Genomic DNA, 20,638 nt, shown 5'->3' with positions numbered 1-20,638 from the left:
TAACTTGGGTTTTTATGCCTTTTTCCTAGTTCTCTTTAGTTAATAGTTTTTACTTTTTTCGTTATAGAAAAACGCTGGAGAACATTGACCAAACAGAATTTGAAGGCTTTGAATACATCAATCCTCTCCTCATGTCAGCAGAAGATACTGTGTAGTTGAAGTATTAGGATCATAACTACCTTTGCACATAGTGTAGTACACACATCAAGGCACGGGTTAGTAGCCATAGCAACCCTTTTACTCTGGCCTAATGTTTCTTCATTTCACTTAAATATGTCAACAAGAACATACAGTCTTGGCTTGATGTAGGACTATTCTGAACACACCTGAAAAACCCTTTTGCAAGAATCAATAGACTGTATTGTATTGTATGGTTCCTCTTTAATAGCTTGGTCAATGTTTTCCCCATTTCAGACCACATGTCATTTGAAAATAAGATTCTTTGTTTCAGTTGTGTCTACAGTTATTTTGAAAAACGTTGGTGAAGTTTTGTTGCATCTTGCTTACGAAGATTGAAATATATTAAATATAGTCATATGTAAATAATAAACTTAGCATAAAAGGAAATACTTCGGAAAAACGTGCAGACACAGTTTGGGAAAATTTCTTGTAATATGCAACATGTAACAAAACTTTCACCAACGTTTTCCAAAATAGCTGTATATTCATGAATCAATAAAATATGGACTAAGTAGTTTATATTCTCTTGCATGAATCTGGTCATGTGCAACCATTAAACAAAGAAATGCTACTGTAGGGAATGACAAGTGATCTGTAATGGGGAAAAATATGCCCAAGGTAAAAAGGTCAAATAATATATTATTCGATCTTCTCAATCCTTTCTCTTTAAAGAAACATAACAATTGAACGAAGACATTTCCTATGAAATGGAAAAACATTAACGTTAAGTCTAATACAAAATTAACTGGAATCAAATGAATCAAATCAGTATTGAAATAGCTTAATCTTGTAGGGTAGTATTTATATGTACAAAATGAAAGCAGTCAAATACTAGTAGATGTAGCTGATGTTCAGAGTCAGGTGGCCTTGGTAAGTCTTTAGTCAGACTCCTGTTAGCTGTGCTTACAGGTCTGATGTTCAACAGCCTTTGCTACCTATTTCTATTCTGTAGGCTTGTGCCACAAGTTTTCTTAATATTTAAACCACATTTACATGAAGTTAGGGTGACCCTGGTTCTAGAGAGGTTTTTTTTTTCATTTCTAAGAGACAACAACAAAAACAACTAAAAACTAACGTGTTAGCCCTACAAGTGGGGACACCTCACCTTCATGCAAACAGGCCTTAGTAAGAAGATACATGATTTTGATGGTCCAAATGGAGTTGACTGGCATTATAAAGTGTGACTAATACTACTTCATATCATCCTTGCTTATAATGATTTGTCAAGGATTGCAAGAAATGCGTGTCTCATTGCGGTAATTTCAAACATTTGGGTGTAACATGACAACCATTGACTTTACAGTAAGTCTAGTTGCCATGCATTCATATTACCATCATTCCTTTCCGTTATTGCTTGGTAACAATCAGCTGAATGAATCTCATTTCTAGCCGTTGGTGAAGGGCAAACAATTTCCTCCATGCTCAATCATCCATAAACATTGGAAACTTGCCGTTCAATGGATAAGAATTCCATACAGACTGGAAAGAATAATATTAATGGCAACCTATTTACAATAGTTGAAGTAGGCCAAGATACAGGTAGGATTAGGACTCACTACATAGATAGCAACTAGAACAAGCATTCCTTTGAATAACTGAAAAAAACGTTAAGCTGTTTGCAGGATCAAACGCAAAACGTTCTTATCTTTTTTAAAAGCTTCTGTGTAAAGCCCATTTCGCTATAAAATTGAGATTTTCAGTAAGTTACAAGATGCTGATGCTCTTTAACTGGAATTAGCAATTTCGAGGTCAAGAAAAAAAACAGGGTCAAGTTGCATTGCAGGGCATTGCAGTGCATTGCGGGCCGTTTCAGAGGCAGGTTACCAAGATGGCATTTATTTTGTCCCCAAACAGCCCCAAAATGCACTGCAATGCCAACTGGACCCAGTTTTTCTCTCGACCTTGGGATTATGACTGCTTAAGCCATGCTATAATAGGCCACTTGCAAACCCTCTTGATTGTGATAATGATGTCCATGATCGGTATTTACCAAAGGTGAGGCCAGAGGGAGGTAAAGCTTGTCTGATCTCTAGTATTTTGTATCATGGTTGTAGTCCACCTGCCTCTTACCTCAGGTTTGATTACCGGCGTTTGCATTGCTACGCGGCCACCCCAGACAAAAATCGCGACGTGCACTTTGCAATAGACTGCTGTCAATGCAAATGCCGGTAAACCCTGGGGATTAAACTCATCAAATTTGTATAGTTTGTTCTGCCTCTGGGGAGTCTGTCCTCATTGTCATGCAATCTCAACATAATAGCACTCTACAATCAATAATATCTTTGCAAGGGGTCTATGTTAGATGTATAAATTTGAAAAATTAACTTTTTTATTAAATATTTTCCTTTGATTCAAAGTAGTTTTTATTGTCTAAGGAGAAGCAATTTTCTGAATACAAGTTAGAATTAGGAAGGGATAGATATTATTAGTTATTATTAATGATCATTCATAGCTATGCAATTTATTGTAGGCATGAACAAAGAATGTTTTATATATTTCAAATAATATTTACACTAAATAGTTACTGAGTTGAAGAATTGTTGGTAGCATAGATCGAAAATCAAGTATTTTAACCCTTTTTTGTCAAATTGAAACATTTAGTTAATGAAATACTAACAGTATGCTTTACGAATGGTGGTTTACCCTCTGAACTTTGAATGTTAAAAAATATGTCATACTAGCTAGAGGGATGAAGGTTAAATTAATCAAAATACCCCCTTCTCTCACCCCCTTGGGAGCCAAGCAGAGACTGGCTGGAAAAAAAGAAGCACAGTTCCTTGTTGTTCCTTAAATTTGCCTTATGCAATGTTCTGCATTTGAGACCACATCATTCCCTAGAGAATGAGATTCTTTGCTCGAGTTGTATCCATATTCATGTGTCTTCTCATTGACAACCATAAAACCTCAAAGAAATGATACTCTAGGGAATGACATGCTCTGTAATGGAAAACATTGCACCAATACAAATTACATCTTAGAGTTAACTAGTGGCTAACAGGTTCCACCAGAGCTGCAGGATTGATTTTGTTGTGGCTCAGTGATCATTCATCACTTATATGACTAACTTTGTTTGCTATGATTACCAGTTTGTACATTTCTGTAATTAGAGTGCTTTTAATAAAAGCGTGAAACTCTAATTGCTAAATAGTACAATTTAGTACTATTTTGTTAAAAATTAGTTGAAGCGTGAAGAGCAAATGCGCACGTGCGTCGAATAAAAAATAACACAATACACAAGTGAAATGGTTTGAAAGTTTTTGCAAAATCAAAACAAGAGACACATCTAAAGCTAAAATAACCACAAAACGCAAGTGAAATGGTTTGAAAGCTTTTATTCCTTCGCGCTGCTGCAAGATCAAGACACAAGACACATCTAAAGCTAAAATAACCACAAAACGCAAGTGAAATGGTTTGAAAGCTTTTATTCCTTCGCGCTGCTGCAAGATCAAGACACAAGACACACCTAAAGCTAAAATAACCACAAAACGCAAGTGAAATGGTTTTAAAGCCTTTATTCTCTCGCGCTGCTGCAAAATCAAGACAAAAGACACACCTAAAGCTAAAATAAACACAATACGCAAGTGAAATGGTTTTAAAGCCTTTATTCTCTCACACTGCTGCAAAATCAAGACAAGAGACACACCTAAAGCTAAAATAACCACAATACGCAAATGAAATGGTTTTAAAGCCTTTATTCCTTTTCGAGCTGCTGCAAAATCAAGACAAGAGACACACCTAAAGCTAAAATAACCACAATACGCAAGTGAAATGGTTTTAAAGCCTTTATTCTCTCGCGCTGCTGCAAAATCAAGACAAGAGACACACCTAAAGCTAAAATAACCACAATACGCAAGTGAAATGGTTTTAAACTTTCTATTCCTTCGCGCTGCTGCAAAATCAAGACACGAGACACATCTAAAGCTAAAATAACCGCAAGTGAAATGGTTTGGCACACTAGAAGAATAAGTGCTACTTACTCTATTACAGCTCGCTCACCTTACAAATACTCTGGCTGGCTGTAAACGTCAATAAATGTACACGACATTCAGTATCACAAAAGTAATCATACCTAGTGGTTTCGTTGCTTTTTGTACACAAGCGTTTCTAAAACGCGCTCGACTGCGCTCGACTTGATTATTCGCACAATCGCGGTTCATTGATTGCACGTGCACACTAAATTTACTAATTACTAATTTGTACAAAATAGTACAATTTAGTATTAGTAAAGTTTCACGCTTTTACTAAATGCACTCTATGAGTTCCATTTTGCAAAGTAAACCATGCTATTTTTTACGTCAGTAGTTCTTGGTTGTTGTTATTTATGAGGAAAAAGAAAAAGAAAATATTAAGATCAAAAAGATTTTCATCCCCCAGAAGTTGCAGGAACTTTTTCAACCCCAGATTAGTACCAGTACCAATAGAGAATTCAACTCTCTGGGGTCTACCCTGGTGATGTTCCAGAGGGATTTTTTCCACGGATTTGATTTACTGGTCTCGCCACTCTCAGTCAGTAAATCCGTAGAAAAAATCCCTCTGGAACCCAGGGTATCTGGGGACTTGGGTTCAACATCACCTGGCAGTATCTGGGGACTTGGGTTCAACATCACCTGGCAGTGCACTTTATTGGGTCTCTCCATCCCTTGATTCAAGGTTTTTCCCCCTAGTCCATACCAAAATTTCAAACACACTAAATTCCAATTAATTATAATACAATGTTCCTTGTATAAGCTGTGGCTAGACTTAGTTCAGCTCAAGGATTGTTAGCCTCCTATGGAGAACTTCTTAGTGTTTGTCAGGAAATGTTGAAGAACTTCTGTGTTTGCTTGTTGTCTACCCGAAGTATCAGGTTTATGCTCTTATCCTTTCCAAGCACCTCCACCACCCCCCTAAAAAAACAAGTCATAAGTAACACCAAGGTCCAAGGTATGTACTATCTTGACAATAAAGTACTCAAGTGATGATTAATTTTCACTTGATCATATTTTTGGTTAACAAATTCGATAGATGTCCAAAAAGTAATTAATTGCTATGATAATTGATTTTGTTATTTTTTATTTTATATATTGACATTGTTTGAGCAATTCGGTGTAATATTTCACAAATGGTTTGGGATTCAATATCTTACAATACGGGAATAAATAGAATGATAAAGGTTATTGATCAACCCTGAGGTCCAAAAACCACTGAATATACACCTTTTGCTGTTCATTAACAGAAAATGTACATTCATTTGTGCCAATAGTTGTATCAATAACGTGTAATGTACTTTCATCAACACCACAAGTAACATCATTAGCGCGGATCAACTTTCAATAACGACAATTGAATATGCGTGTACATTCATAGGCATCAATGGACAATCAATAGCGCGTTTGTACATTCATATGCGCGGAATGTATTTTCTTGTGCGCGAAATTCAACTTCAATAACACCAAATGACAAACAATTGCATTTATGGACAATCATTTACCCAAAAGTGAAAATTCATTAGTGCTATTAGCATAATCATTGACAATCTATAACGCGCTTGGACAATCATGAGGGTCAACGTTATATTCTATAGCGTGGTTCGACAAACATTTGCATGATTCGAATGAACAATAAGAGAAATAAAACAATCATTAGCGATTTTTTAAAAAACTATTTTAGCCTTCAATTTCTTCGCCATTTACACATCGTGGCAAATACGTTTGCATATATCTGAACCACTGATCACATTTAGGGATAGTGATGGTTGCCACATTTCTCTGGAACCCTTGCATTAGCAACTGCTTTCTGTAGAGACCTAGAGCAATCCCTTGTCGTCTTGCCTCAGCCCAATAGTTCGTATGTTGTTGGATCTCTGGACGGCTGATGTCGGCTTTAATTGCTGCTTTAAGTGAGCTAATTGCTATTCTCCTACGCAGCCACTATTATGGAGGCAGTTTCCTGAGTTTTTTATATGTATTAAAGTGATTAAAAAAAAAAAAACGCTAATGATTGTTTTATTTCTCTTATTGTTTATTCGAATCATGCAAATGTTTGTCGAACCACGCTATAGAATATAACGTTGACCCTCATGATTGTCCAAGCGCGTTATAGATTGTCAATGATTATGCTAATAGCACTAATGAATTTTCACTTTTGGGTAAATGATTGTCCATAAATGCAATTGTTTGTCATTTGGTGTTATTGAAGTTGAATTTCGCGCACAAGAAAATACATTCCGCGCATATGAATGTACAAACGCGCTATTGATTGTCCATTGATGCCTATGAATGTACACGCATATTCAATTGTCGTTATTGAAAGTTGATCCGCGCTAATGATGTTACTTGTGGTGTTGATGAAAGTACATTACACGTTATTGATACAACTATTGGCACAAATGAATGTACATTTTCTGTTAATGAACAGCAAAAGGTGTATTATTATAGATTTGCTTCTTATAAGCGGCAATAATTCATATCCCTAACCCTAAGCATTAATTATTGACATAGTAATTTTTTTAATTCGTTAGGATGTCACCATCAAAACTGTGTTCACTTGTTGGAACATGTTCAAATGAATCGGCAATTTGATAAGGTTGATGTACTGTTTATGGAGTAGTCTTGTTGTAGATCTACTTAACTGTACTTAATATATAGCACTATGAAGCTGCCTCACTTTTTAACCAAGCCTGTTTCAACCGGACAGGTACAGTATATAAAAAAACGAAACCAAATTCACCTTGTGTATATATACATATTTCAAAAAAGCATTGTCAAAAGCAAAGGCGATGGTTTGTTCTCCTTTGGCCCCAACAACCTATTTCTAAATAGGTATATATTACATTCTGAAATAAGGTTTGCAATTTCCTGTCATTGCTTCAATTCTTCCATCATGGATTGAAAGTCAGAAAGCATGTGGTAGTCTGGATCAACAGGTTCAAAGTCAGCTGTGTAATCTTCTTCTTCACTATTGTCACTTGGTGCTTCAGATCCTGCCAGCAGTAGCTTACATGGAAGTCCATCAGCATGTTGTGAATAATACTCAATAAGGGATATTATGTCAGGGAATGCTTTGGTGAAGCCCTGAAATGCGCAAGATACAAAAATGCAAATGAGATCAGTGTTCCAGATGCCCTGTCAACTGACTGTCAGCTGCTTGTCGGCAAACTGACAGCCATCTGTTGGCCATCATTTGTCACTGAAGTGTTAGTCAGGTGACAGCTGACTGACATTGGATGACAGCCTGTCGACAGAGCATCTTGGACACTGTTCTTGCATTTACCATAGCATATGGTGTACAGTGATTATATTGGTGCAGGGGTACATTTTAAGGCTCTCAAGAATAACATGGACTGGCAGAACTATCCCACAGAGGAGTAAATTGGTGTTGTCCTTATAAGACTGAACAGCAAGGACATCATGAGTGAGGAAGAGAGGTTGACTGCTGGTGCAATGATGTGGAAAGTTTCTACAATGTCAGACATACCTCTAGCTTAACACCCTCAGGAACAGGAGTGATGAGGTAGTTTCCATATCCTTCAGGCTGGAAATCTGTTGGAACACGAACAGTAAGAGCATGGCAACCTTTCCGGCTCTGGCTGTTGCGGACAAAAAATGACCCTTCTTCAGAGGTCTGCAGCATGTCCATGATGAATTCCCTGTGAATAAAAAGATTCAAATATGTCATGGCACAAAATACAGTATGTCTGTATAAAAATTGAAAAATGTTAAGGTGGGATAATGGAAATGTTAATAATAAAGATGACTCTGCAAAGTATTCTAAAACGACAATAATGAAATGGAAATAGTAGTCGGTAATAACAATGCCTGAATGAACTTATTTTTGTTATGCAAAGCTTTCCCATTTCATATCACATCATTCCTTAGAGAATAAGATTCTTATCAGTTGTATCCATATTCATGTGTCTTCTCATGCACAACCGTAAAACAAAGGAATGACACATGGTCTGAAATGGGAAAACATTTTACACAACAAATAAGGTCTATTGTAACAGTGATGATATATCGACTTGCTGGGTAGTAGCCAGGATGTTTGGAAGGGGGGTGGGGTGCCAAGTGCTGGCATTGCGTTTCAAGTTTATTGTGTTTCAATAGGCTTTCACTGATTGGTACATAAAATTTGTTCCAAATAAATATACATAAATTTAAAAAGACACCATTTTGTTACCATGAAGGGGGGGAAAGGGGCCCTGCCTACATCCCTGACTTGCCTACGAACCTTGGAATACCAGGCATGTACCAATAAGCATCTTGATGTGTAGTAAGCCGGTCAGCTGACTCAATGTTTTCACTTGTCGTACCATTGCTGTATGCCTCAGCATATGTGTCTTCTGCCCCCTCCTGTTCCTCATCACCACTGGTATTTCCCATGTTAATATTTCGATCCTTTATCACACCTGATGCCTCATCTGGGACAGCAGCAATAGCCTCATTACTCTCAGGGGCTGGATCATCCATAACATATTGAGTGACAGGTCGTTTTGGTTTTGTACTCCGTGGAGGTAAAGGAGGTCCTGGGATACTAGTCAGTGGAGACTGACCCCCTTCAGACTTCCGTTCAGGTGGAGTCCTAGGCTTTGATACTCTATGTGGTGAATAAGGTAGTGGTGTAGAGTTAACTGAGGATGACTGAGATTCAAACTGTCTCGTAACATGTGTTTCTGATACGATGGTTCTTGTTTCACTATTTTCTGTCATGTATGATCTTTCAGATACCGTACTACTGGAACTTGAAATGGACATGGATAAAATGCTATCAGAGACATCATCATTTGGAAACACAGATGATGTCATCACTGAATATTCTTTTAATCTCTCGTGGGGGGATGGAGTACTGGAGTTACCACCCCTCCAACCACCCTTCCCTATTTTACTTTTCTCCAAAGCTGGACTGCTATCTGTTTCAGTGACGGGACTAATAGTGCGTTTTACTTTCAAATCTCTTTTCCTGCCCTTGGCTTGTTCTGCGTGTTCTGAAAGGTCATGACCTCTAACTGCTTCATGTTTTGCCTGGGAAAGAAAATATACAAGTATGAACTGTTGGTTGCATCAATGTCGGAGTGTGTAATACAAATGTGCCACAAGAAAGATGCAGAGCACGGGTTGCATGTAGACTTTCGCAAAGTCCATCCTCTCCTGACATATAATTATTAGTTCTTGCTCACTGAATAAAGCCAGGCAGCCCAACCAGGAACATGCATGCTTAATGCGAATTTTGCTTTTTTTTTTCACTTGCTTGGCTTATGACTCTGCGAGTCTCCAAGAGCTTGGCTTAGAGCAAGTGTAAGTTGCAGGAAGTTGTGACTAAGTTACAATGCTACATTGGACCCTCAAATTACAGGAGAGAACCAACAAACAACTCTAGATACATGTGACACCGAGCCCGTGAATGGAACTCTGGTTGCATTGGTGAGAGGCAATGCATTAGCAGCAGGCACCACCAGTGCTCCCCTAAATAGTGACTCCTGCTTTGTTATCAATACTTTGCAGCTCTTTAACCATTGCATCAATATAGAGTGCCATACAAAAACGTGACATATTTTTAGGAGCTCCTGTCATTCTATCCCCAGAACCTCTGTTTCTCTTGGAAAGCACCAAGAAGGGAGTGCTCAGTGCTGACCAAGAAGAACATGCGCTCTGGGTTTCGATGACATTGGAGCTCTGTCAAAGATGTGTGGCTTCAGCAAATGTTACCATTAGTACATGTTCAACCTACAAATTAGCTATATGGCATCATTCAGCCACCTTACCCATCTTCTTGCTGGTTTATGTGGACAGGACACCAGGTCACCTGTGTTATATCTAGGATTCTTCTGTAGTTTTGCTGAAGCGAATGCTAATTTGAAGGCTCTTCCGATCATTGCCGTTAATTCTTGCACCTGATAAAAAGACAACGTTTTTGATTTTAATGTTCTGGGCGCAGCTCATTGCATATTCTATTTTTTTGTTTAATCTACTAAGCTATAGCTGTTCAATCACAGGGTGAAGCAATCACGACAGAGCTAGGCTCTAAATTAGGTGAAAGTCCAAATATCGAATTAGAATTTAAAAGTTGATTTTTGAGGAGGGAGGAAAACTGGAGAATGAGAAGAAAGACCCTCAAAACATAGGAGAGAAACAAACAACTCTATTAACACATGACACTGAGATGTATGTAGTGTATTAAATATATGTAGTATTAATACATAATATGGTGATGAAACCACCCACCTGTGTTGAAGACCGACCTACGAAGACGTGGCCATGGACTGCCACACCCATGGGGGTAGGACTATTTGTCATGAATGCATAAAGCTTGAAATCTGGATCACATGTTGCAAAGGTAATTCTCTGCAAAGGATATGCCATTCTGACTCTCTGCAATGAAAAAAAAAGGATTGACAAAAAAATCATAACCCCAAAAATATATAATATGTTTCTTTAAACCTGAAAGGGGTGGGGTGGCTGTGGCTTATTACACCACCCCTTGGCCTCATCCTGCTTTCTCCACATAAGAGCATTATATGCAAGCAATAATATGGAAAATAATCCTCTCTTGAGGAAGATCAGATACGATACTATATAAACCTTAAGCAAAATGCCCAGCAAGTAAAGGCAAAGATTTGATCAGACAAGTTTCAAAGACATTTTTTCCCAGACATTGTCAAATGACTGACCATTATTTTTAGTTCCGGGCCAGTTATATGAAGATTGAATAGAGCAATATACGTGGATAAATCCTTATCCAGGAAATATGTCAATCTTGTTATTTAATAAATTTATTCACTGGATAAGATTAAGTACTATCCACCCTTCGTACAACTGGGCCCTGCACTCTGATGCCACACCCATATCTGAACAACAAACAACACTCAAATTAAAAAAAGGTCTGATATGGGTATTTGTATAGGAAATCGCATGATTTCGAGTACAATTTGATCGTTCATCTTTGTCTATTTGGCAGCCGATTTTCAGTCCATCACGCAACTGAAATGCATTAAGAAGATTAGTTCTTACGGCTTTAAAATCTTATTTACGGAGTACAATTAACGCTATAATTGTACTCCTGTCGACCAATCAGAGTCGAGTAATTTTGTTGAGTGTATTATAAGGAAATTAATAGACACGAGTAATGTTTTGAAAGTTCTTGCAATTGCACGAGCCTTTAGGCGAATACACTACGAGTGTCTATTAATTCCAAATTGTACGAGAAGATCATGCAATTTTTTGTTTATAGTTCACTTAGCATATGATTGTCTAACAACAAGAAAAGCATGTTGTTACAGTGCAACGTACGTGCCTAACCATGGCCATGCACCCAACTTATTTTTGTACCAGTTAGCCAATTCAATAAGACAGCAAGAATTTGTGCATTTTCAAGTGAAATCACTCAGTGTGACTGCAAATATTTAATTAAATAATTATTCCATACTCTGTGGCAAAAAAATAAAATAAATGGCTAGGAATTTGCATAGGTGATACCTATTTTAGTCCCTTCAAATTAAAGGCTAGCACTGGACTCTTTCGTAAAACATCTTCTAAGTTGATGAAACTCTTTGATTCAAGAATTCAACGACATTAGTAAAAAATAAGTTGGGTGGCCACTGTTAGATGTGCTGCACTGTAAGATTTTTTGTTACTTATTCTCAAGTGCATGCCTTTGAATCAGAACTTAAAACTTTGATTCCATCTGAAGAGGTCTGCAAAACCACATCTACTCCATTGGACTTGTGCTGATGACCAAGAAAATGAATAGCTTAGAAACATAATTCATTAAAAGCACTTGAATCATATCGCACTAATGCAAATTAGATACTATAAAATCTTGGGAAGAGAGGAAAATGGACTTCTGCAACCAGGGGGTTAGGAGAATTACAGAACATTTTATGTTTCTGCGACCTAAACCACTTCAGATGTCTGGCATTTTGGCTACGGTCAATCAAATTTGTGACGGACAGATAGCAATAAATATTCTCACTACCCTGACAGCCTATACATTTCTCCTGGAAAATGGCTGTCAAGTGTAGTGGGAATATCACTCTTCATTGGAATGACTAGCAAAGCACTTGGCCTTTTGTAAAGTTGATTGGCATACTTCTAGTCAATTTAGAACCTGCAAAGCTAGTTTTTACCTCATCACTTGGCATGGGAAGCTCATATCAGGGGCTAAAATTTCTAAGTATATTGTTAGTAACAGTGACCCCTATTTTCCCCAAATTCCTGGGAATGCTTTCTTAATAGTCACCTCGCTTCTAAAATTCCTGGATCTGTCCCTGAATATACCTACCCTATATTCACTGAGGTGATATTTCATATAACTTGTTCTTTCCTGGTGAGTCTTTAACGTCTTATGACCATCAGTACCAGTTATGATGGCAAAGGTCCCAACATACTATTATTAAAGAACATTAGGAAATTTATAATCTTGATTATTTCATTATTTACATGTAAGCCAGGATCTTATACAGTTAAATGTATCTGCGACTCAGCCTTAACTGCGTGAAATTTTAAATCCAGGTTGCCAAAACCTACTAAATGAGCTAGCCAGAGACTTGACTTGATGGTTGCTGTACGTATTCCATGATGTTCACAACCATACATGTCAGAATAATATATCCTACACATTTTGTGGCTGGTTCTAGAAGGGGAGGTGTAGGGAGTGTATAAATATAGGGAACATAAAACGTGCATACATCATGTTTCTGTGTGTCATTCATATGCATATTATTGTGTGGGTAGTAGCGATTTTTCTAGCTTATTCTTAAAGTTCAAACTATCAAATCATTAAGAACTTGCCTAGAGACATGATCACAAAACTTATGTTACTTAATACGTCATGCAGTATTGTCTTCCAAGTACGGTTTTATTGTTCACAATCAAGTGTTCTTGAAAATATTAATCATCTTAAAGTGGTCTCTAGTGACACATTAAGCATGTGTCGTTAACATAAGTAAGTTTAATATTAAGTCTTCGTGGTCGGACTTGAGTCTGATTTTATTTTTTGCTAGACAGCGTTTTGATCATGGGAAATTGTATGGATGGGAATAAAAATTTCAAAATCAATTTGTCAGAGTAAAAGAGGCAATCGCAAATAAACAATACTATTAGTATATTAAAATGGCCATGCATATGAGCAAAGGCACGAATTATTAGGCAATAGGGTGCTAAAACTAACAAGCTACTGCCAATAACCTGATTATAAAAATGTAAATGAAAGTTCAACTATTGTGTGGGAATGTTTAACTCCACATAAATATGAAGAAAATGAGATTTCCAATTCGTAAAAAAAAAATTATCTTTTCAATAAGCTTGAATAAACAAATTGCAAAGGAATCTAGTTTGTCTTTGACATTAATTTTTAGGTAAAACATCTTTAGGTAAGACGTCAATGAAGTTTTTATAGTCATTATATATATACCTTGCATTTCTGTCTGGGACCAAGTAGAGTACCATCACTCTCGATCGGTTGAAGACCGACAAAACCATTTTCGTCAAAACCGTCTGTACTATCATCGAGATCGTCGGTCGAATCTTGCGCCGGAGGCGACGAAGAACCTTTCTTGGCCAAATTTCTCGAATTATTCGCGGCTTCATCACGCTTTTTGTTCTTTTTCTTCCTAAACATCCTTTCTACGATGTATTTTAACCACAAGGTTAAGCCGAGATCAAATATTACTGTTTAGCTCGCTCCCTGGGGATACTATTAGCTGCACTCTTTTCGAAATATGCTAAATCATGCACGTTGTTCATTATTATTAAAAATTTTCTTCACTTCCTGTCGGTATTATTTCCCCTCGAAGTTAGAGCTCGTTCGCTTCCGGCCGCGGAGGGAGACTGAAGCGAGGGATTTTAAGGTGATCGCCGACACCGCTGCAAAACGCAATGCGCATGCGCTAAAATATTATTTGTTTTGTAAACAAACCTTGCTGCCATAGCGCGAAATTCAAAAAGCCGAAGCGAATAAAGCAAAGCCGAGCGAGAAATTCTCAGAGTAGCTAGAGTGTCATATTTACAATAACATACTTTTTGCACCACATAGTTTTACGTTTGCACCAAAGGTGAAAATGAAGGGTAAAGTGGGTCGCGTGCCGTCGAGTACTGCTATCGCTACTTTCGTGTTGTTGTTTTTACGAGTGGTAGTCTTAATACATGGTTCAAACAAGACTGGTATATGCATGAGGGCTGAAAAAACTAGAACAGGAAGGGCTTGCCAAGGCAGACTGTACACGGTGAATTCGGAGATAAGTAGGGTAACACGGTTGCCGATAAATTCCCGGCTTTGTCGGTACCATTGGGATGTCGCACGGAGGGAAAACCTACGATGTGCTTGTCCAAAACAAGACTATTTCAAGAACTCAAGACTAAATGCGAACAAAATACCACAAAGATTTTACGCTGTATTTGATGATGTTGGATCAAGCATACAAGGGTATTGTCCAGGAACTCGCTGGTGCAATTCATGCAAACAAACAGCAGACGAAGACTTTAAAAACCACCAGCTATACGCATCGGCAGCGCGAGCAAAAGAAGTAAGTAAAACAAAACAACTCTACTCTTTCTCATTCTTTGAAGCTTTTGGAATTGAATTGCAGTCTCTCTCTTTAACATTTTTGTCAGTTTGTAGCAGCAGACACATGTTTTAAGTTTTTGTTTACCTTTTCCCTAAGGAAAACTGTAGCTTTGGTATTTTTGTTATCGTTTAAAATTCTAATTTCTCCTGAACGTTTCGGTTCTTTGTTTACAGTCAAAGGTCAAGGTGCAAGTTTTTCATAAAGTGCATGTTTCTGATTTGCTTAGCATTTTTCCACCTTCTAAAATAAGTACGAACGTCAAGCAGTAATTAATCCTAAATGGAAAATGTTTTATATTAATTTTTTGTTATAATAAGGGACATGAACGAAAATAAACGTCTTGTTTCTTAGTGTGACAAAGAAAACGAAGCCCAAGCTGGGAAAACCTCCGAAGTATTATCAAGTCCACTTCAGCTAAAAAAGGTGACTCCTAAACATGTTTTGAAAACGTTTCTCCTTTTTTTATTACTATTTTTTTCATAAAAGGGAAACCTCATTGCTGGGCTAACAATTTTCAAGTTTTTCATGTTCAGGAATTTATGATTGACCTATCTTTACAGATATGGCAGTTTACTGGATCGCCCATTTTACACCTCCATAAAAACTTGGTGGACTGCAGTTCACCTTCAGTTATTGACACTACCTCACCTAAAACAGAGAAACTCAAAGAAACCAAAAACCAATTTTCGAACCTTTTTACAAGACTCAATGCTCTATCAGAAATATGTGGAATTGAACTTCAGCACCAACAACTTGATAAAGTTAAAACTTCAAGAGGAAAAGTAGTGATTGACAGAGACACCTGGGAAAAAATGAATGATGCACTGGAAAAAGAAAACACTGTTGGTAATTTTTAATTTTTTGTTTTCATATATCTATTATAATAAACTTAACCACCTTGAATGGTTAATTGAATGAAAAAAAGGATTTTTATTTTGAAAAACCACTCTTTTTGCACTATAATTTAAACAATGGGATCAGTAGATACAAAATGTATAAGCAATTTCATAAATATTCAAGGCTTAAAAACTTAAATGAATACTAAATTTGTTACCTACCATGTTACTATAACCTTGCTCTGATTTAATTCAATTTTATTTTTAAATACAGACAGCTCATTTGATGATCTAGTGCGATGCTTTCAACTTGCATTGTACCACCACTACACAGCCAACAATGATTCCCCGCTCTACAGTCCACAGTCGATGAGAGAATTTACAAAAAGTCATGCACCTGGGTTGTATGATCTGGTCTTAAAATCTATATCCAGGGAAGATGCCCGCCTCAGTGAGGAATATACTGCTGTCCAAGAACAAAGAACTGTTGTTTTGTTGCACACACTTGCCTATTTCAGGTAGAGGTTTCATAATATCATATGATAAGCTGTGTGACTGAGGAATGGTGCTTTAAGCTAGATATCTGTGATATGTATCTAAGGATAATAATACTTTCCCTTTTTTGGAATTTAATTTTAATTATTACTTCAGCAACACTGTTTCTTTTGTTTCTGAATCAATAGATCACAAAAAACTTGCTCACTCCAGAAAGATGAAGGCCTTTTTCTCCAAGAGCATGGAGCCTCATGTTCTGCCATAAATGCTGGAAGGGTCCTTGGCTTTAGCACCAGTCCAAGGAATATTGATCAACATAAGCAGCAGCTAATCCACACCTACCCAGGAGTGCTGCAACAACATATAATGGCTGCTATCAAGGTACTTTTTTTCTGAAAAATAATTAAAAAAGGAAAAAAACAAAAACAAAATAAAACAACAACAAAAAAAAAAAACATATAGAAGTGTGCAGTGGAATCCCTAATATCTTGAACTGCTAAGGGAAAGGAAAAAGTGATGCTCATTTAATCAAGCATCAAGTGCAAGTCAACTTTATTTGAATATTATATATTTTTTGTCTTGTCTACTAGGGACAATTTCTCATGGTGAATCTTCTAGATGATTTCCATAACATTTTAACCATCAGGCTTCCATCAGAGCTTAAGCTATCTGTTGCCACACATATGGCAAGCAGCCTATTGGACATCCATAAAAATATACCAGCTGTACACCTACCTTTAAAAAGAGGAAGCCAACACAGCAGTGTCCAAGTAAAAGTGTCTGGAACAGAAAAAAATTGCCGGGGAGGCATAATTGTAGCAAATATAAAGGAATTGCTCAATGCCTTTAATAAAGATAGACACCAAACATTTCTTGCAAGAATGTCATCAGGACTTTCAATCAGTCCTAAAAACAGCCAGCAGCAAATAAGAGAATTAAGGTAAAATATATAGCATAAATTAGAATAATATACACATTCGTCATCAGCCATTTTTAATTCACAGTAATATTTTCCATTTTACTAGGGTATATTCTGAGCTTTCACATAGTGAACTGTCCACTCTGAGTACGACAATACTTATAGATGAGTTTGAACAATCTCTGAAACGTATGGAGGACTATGAAGCAGCCATTCATCATATATTTGGTCAATGCCCTCATCTTCATAACTACCTTCAGCAATATGTACTGCCGGCTCCTGGAGACTGGCCAACATGGTTCTATCAAAAGAAGCTGATAGCTCAATCGAATAATCCAAGTATTCTTTCAATAATCCCAGAGCAAGGCCCATTTCATGTCTTTCTTAATCTTCAAGAAGACATAATCAAGATGTATCACTTCATGTTGGGAAATGTATACCACAAGATATTTGGATCAGTTTTACCAAACAAGCCCAAACCTTTTCGCATCAATATTTTAATCAATGCTGTCTTTCTGGGATGGTTAAAAATCAGATCAAAAGTACTTCAGAAATTCAAACTTTGCAAAGATATTGAATATTCTTGTCTACTTCATATACTTGAAGAAGTTATTCCACTTGGTTTTTTCCATTATTCCTTAATTTTTAGGTCAGGAGATCTTGAAGAATACACTGAGACAATGTTGCGGCTAATGGTTTTGTTCATAATCTGGAGAAGAAAACATTACAATCGATCAACAATATCAATGCTAAGTGATTTATGGTACCATAAAAATTATTTTTCAAGCTACTACAAGATGAAACAACTTTGGATGACTCTTATTACTGAAAAAAAGGTTGAGATATGGCACAGTATGCTGAGAGACCGAGTACAGGTATACAATGATGCAAAGCAAATAAGATCAAAAGCAACAGCAATGGCAGCTTCAAAGTCGGAACAGAACTTCCAAAACAGTTTTGTGAAACCTTATAAAAGAGGGTGTTCTGAAAAAGATATGAGTATTGTTGCTGGAAAATCTGCAGAGGTTCTCCTTTCAACTATTAAGTCAGTTGGAAAAAACTTGGGTAAATCAAAACAGGTATGTTTACCTAATGAGTTTAAAACATTTTTAACCCCTATATATATAGTAAGTTATAAATATAAATATAAAAAATTGAGACTTGAGAATCTTAACTATCAAAACGTATTGGTTTCAGGTGCAGCAAAATCAAAATAGCAGTGGCAAAACAAATGACAAGAAATACATGTACCATCTTCATACCTTTGACTCAACTGTCGACGCAAAGGCTCTCCCATTTGCTTACACTCACTGCAAGTCTGCCCCAGCAACATTCCCAGATGCAACCAAAGTCTGTGACTATACTGAATGCAATGTTACTGACTCAACAGCTGATGCTGTAAGACTTCCATGTTTCCACACCATCCACAGAACATGTCTCAACTTGGTTGCAAAGAAATGTCCCATCTGCACTAAAAATCTTGATGTTACAATAAATAACTTAGCAACTTCCTTTAATGAAAGCCTCCTTAAACCAACATCCAGTTCAAACACGACTTCCCAAGACCATTCAGATGATGATGATTTTGGTGATGGCAGTGATGACGATAGTATCCACATCAACCAAACAGTAGATCCTGAATACTATTCTTCAAGAGCTTGGGAATCATACATTGACCAAGAATTAGACACCTTTACAGTTTTGCAACCACAAATTAATGTCAGTGCAAGCTCCCAGCAAACATCCCAGTCTGTGCATCATCCAGTCGCAGTTAATATTCAGATTGCTAAATCATCGCTTGGTACCTCCAAATTCTGGTTTCTACCACCACAGCTGTCTCAAGCAACTCTGTTTGGAAGGAATGCTTCTAATGCCTGTACTTTCATCTCCTTGTTAATGGCAAAGGAATACACTAGCTCACTACATTATGCTACTCTCCAATTGACTTGTAATTCCGATCTGAATCAAACATGGTTATCATTGTTGTTGTCTGCCATTGCTCGAGGGAACCAGGTATATGACAATGTAACGCAATCCCTAGGCAATCCATTCTTCAGTGTAGCTGAAGCAAATCACCATCTAACAGCTGTAATTGCCTCTGTCACTGTGACATTGGAGGAATCCTTGGATCTTTCTATTACTTCTGTGTATCCTCAAGTACCTCAGAGTTCCCTTGCCTTCTATCTACAACGTCTAGTTAGAGAACGAAACTTGGCAGCGTTGATCATAGCGAACGGGATGACCGTGTGTTTCGTTGGTCAAAACAACAACGTGTATTTTTTGGACAGTCATCCACACTATTATGGGCAAGTATTTGGAGCCATGGTTGGAATGGCACCTGTGGATAAACTCGAAGAATTCCTCATCAACATCAAGCAGCAAATTTGTCCCAACTTTAACGTTTGCTCTTTGACTTTTGCTTCCTTTGTCTAATAGTATGGACCAGAAAACACTGTTTACGAAGGTTTACGAACATCATCGAGTTCGAAAAATACTTTCAGAACGGTAAATCTAATGATCAAACAAATAAAACTCTCACACAGAGTTAGGTTCAATCCATTTAATTGAATTCGATGAAAAATTTACACGGTGAGAGTTTTTCTTGGCCATTCTTTCAACGATCGCATCCTATTCGAAGCACGCCATCCGCCATTTTGAAATATATAAACTCGCGCATGCGCAGACGTTTTGCAGCGGTGTCGATCGTGATCGCCTACTTTTGGAAATTGATTTAAACTTTTTTTAAAACTTCAATTTTCCGGATTGAAATTTAATGCTGATTCCAAATCTGGAAAGAAAAATAGGCTGTCCCGAGCTCGTTTTCGAGAAGCCTACACACGAGCTTTTGGAGTAAAAATTGCGCCACCGGAAGTGATAAGAAAAAAATTAAGATTAATAAGATAATAGTTATTTGCAGACTATATGATTGCACGAATGAAGGCTAGTCAATCATTCTACAATAATACATGGATATTTTCGACAAAAAGACAGAGATACATTGATTTATTAAATTTTGTAGTTTCGGTGCTCTTAAAAAATCTCATAAAGTCAAACAAAAATCCCTACAAAAATCTATTTTTTCACGTGTTTCTGATTTAAACTTTTCCTAAAATATTGATATAACCATAATTTTTAGGAGTTTTTTCGAATGAGCTATCAAAAAATATAGAGTCCCGTGTAAAATTAGAGGGTTTTGCCTTGTTGAAGCTCAAAACGTGTATGGTTCTTCAATAAAATCTTGTAGATTTTTCAGCGGTTTTTGAGCGCGCGCTCATCGTGGGCTCAATTCGAACGTTCAAAAGTAGGCAGCTACCTTAAAATGATTTCAGATGTTATTTTTTATTTTATATTAGAGTTACAACCTTTATAAGGCGTAAAATCATAACTAAATTAAAGTCTAACTACCCATTATGGCTGCATTAAATTTGACTTTTTGAATTTTTAATCATATCCTCTTTGTAATCTCTACCAAATCCTGCAATCTGATTGGTTCAAAGGAGTGCGATTAATTCCCAAATCGCATCCTTAGGAGCTCTTAATCTTAATCGCATCTTTTTGAAAGAACCAATCACAGAACAGAATTCTTATATTCAGTTAATCAGAGAAGAGAATGAAACAAGCCTTTTCAACGCATTTGCAAAGTGTTTTTCTCTGTGAATTTGGACATTT

The 20,638-nt window shown here is 37.0% G+C and overlaps 3 protein-coding genes and 1 long non-coding RNA gene across 5 annotated transcripts in view; 3 read left to right on the top strand and 1 right to left on the bottom strand.

Annotated features, from left to right (window-relative positions):
• LOC116303250 (protein kinase C iota type) overlaps positions 1–3,417 on the top strand; it is a 34,321-nt gene extending 30,904 nt beyond the window's left edge. For both annotated transcript variants that reach the window (XM_089037124.1, XM_089037127.1), the window contains one exon: positions 68–3,417. In XM_089037124.1, coding sequence (XP_088893250.1) covers positions 68–155 — 88 coding nt within the window. In that variant the 3' untranslated portion in view covers positions 156–3,417. The remainder of the gene's footprint in view (positions 1–67) is intronic.
• Positions 3,418–4,705: 1,288 nt separating this feature from the next.
• LOC148907472 (uncharacterized) lies at positions 4,706–7,926 on the top strand. Its single transcript, XR_016121173.1, has 2 exons — positions 4,706–5,103; positions 6,680–7,926. It is a non-coding gene; the product is annotated as an uncharacterized LOC148907472 (long non-coding RNA).
• Positions 5,686–13,879, bottom strand: LOC116303255 (uncharacterized). The gene is made up of 8 exons (XM_031712766.2): positions 13,567–13,879; positions 12,436–12,540; positions 11,807–11,881; positions 10,380–10,526; positions 9,920–10,048; positions 8,389–9,179; positions 7,636–7,807; positions 5,686–7,232 (listed from the first exon to the last, which is right to left on the bottom strand). The coding sequence occupies exons 1-8, from the start codon at positions 13,771–13,773 to the stop codon at positions 7,020–7,022; spliced, it is 1,839 nt and encodes a 612-aa protein (XP_031568626.2). The 5' UTR covers positions 13,774–13,879; the 3' UTR covers positions 5,686–7,019.
• Positions 13,880–15,094: 1,215 nt separating this feature from the next.
• Positions 15,095–19,513, top strand: LOC148907471 (uncharacterized). The gene is made up of 7 exons (XM_089036986.1): positions 15,095–15,142; positions 15,280–15,565; positions 15,830–16,073; positions 16,239–16,431; positions 16,641–16,990; positions 17,076–18,048; positions 18,167–19,513. The coding sequence occupies exons 2-7, from the start codon at positions 15,532–15,534 to the stop codon at positions 19,400–19,402; spliced, it is 3,030 nt and encodes a 1,009-aa protein (XP_088893112.1). The 5' UTR covers positions 15,095–15,142; positions 15,280–15,531; the 3' UTR covers positions 19,403–19,513.
• Positions 19,514–20,638: the final 1,125 nt, after the last annotated feature.

This window comes from Actinia tenebrosa, unplaced genomic scaffold (assembly GCF_029948245.1).
Source record: "Actinia tenebrosa isolate PJP-AT-01 unplaced genomic scaffold, QUT_ActTen_1.0 PGA_scaffold4__44_contigs__length_22323623, whole genome shotgun sequence".
NCBI classification, from domain to species: Eukaryota; Metazoa; Cnidaria; class Anthozoa; order Actiniaria; family Actiniidae; genus Actinia; species Actinia tenebrosa.
Note: the sequence above shows the minus strand (reverse complement) of the source record. Positions and strands in the feature narration are given on the sequence as shown.

Bases quoted from the DNA above. Each gene is read 5' to 3' on its own strand.
- LOC148907471 (XM_089036986.1), top strand. From the start codon at position 15,532: ATGAATGATGCACTGGAAAAAGAAAACACTGTTG. The intron at 16,074-16,238 runs GTAGAGGTTTCA...CTGAATCAATAG, and splicing joins CACACACTTGCCTATTTCAG to ATCACAAAAAACTTGCTCAC. The intron at 16,991-17,075 runs GTAAAATATATA...CCATTTTACTAG, and splicing joins CAGCAAATAAGAGAATTAAG to GGTATATTCTGAGCTTTCAC.
- LOC116303255 (XM_031712766.2), bottom strand. From the start codon at position 13,773: ATGTTTAGGAAGAAAAAGAACAAAAAGCGTGATGAAGCCGCGAATAAT. The intron at 12,541-13,566 runs GTATATATATAA...CTTTAATAATAG, and splicing joins GTCCCAGACAGAAATGCAAG to TATGTTGGGACCTTTGCCAT. The intron at 10,049-10,379 runs GTGGGTGGTTTC...TCTTTTTATCAG, and splicing joins TAGGTCGGTCTTCAACACAG to GTGCAAGAATTAACGGCAAT.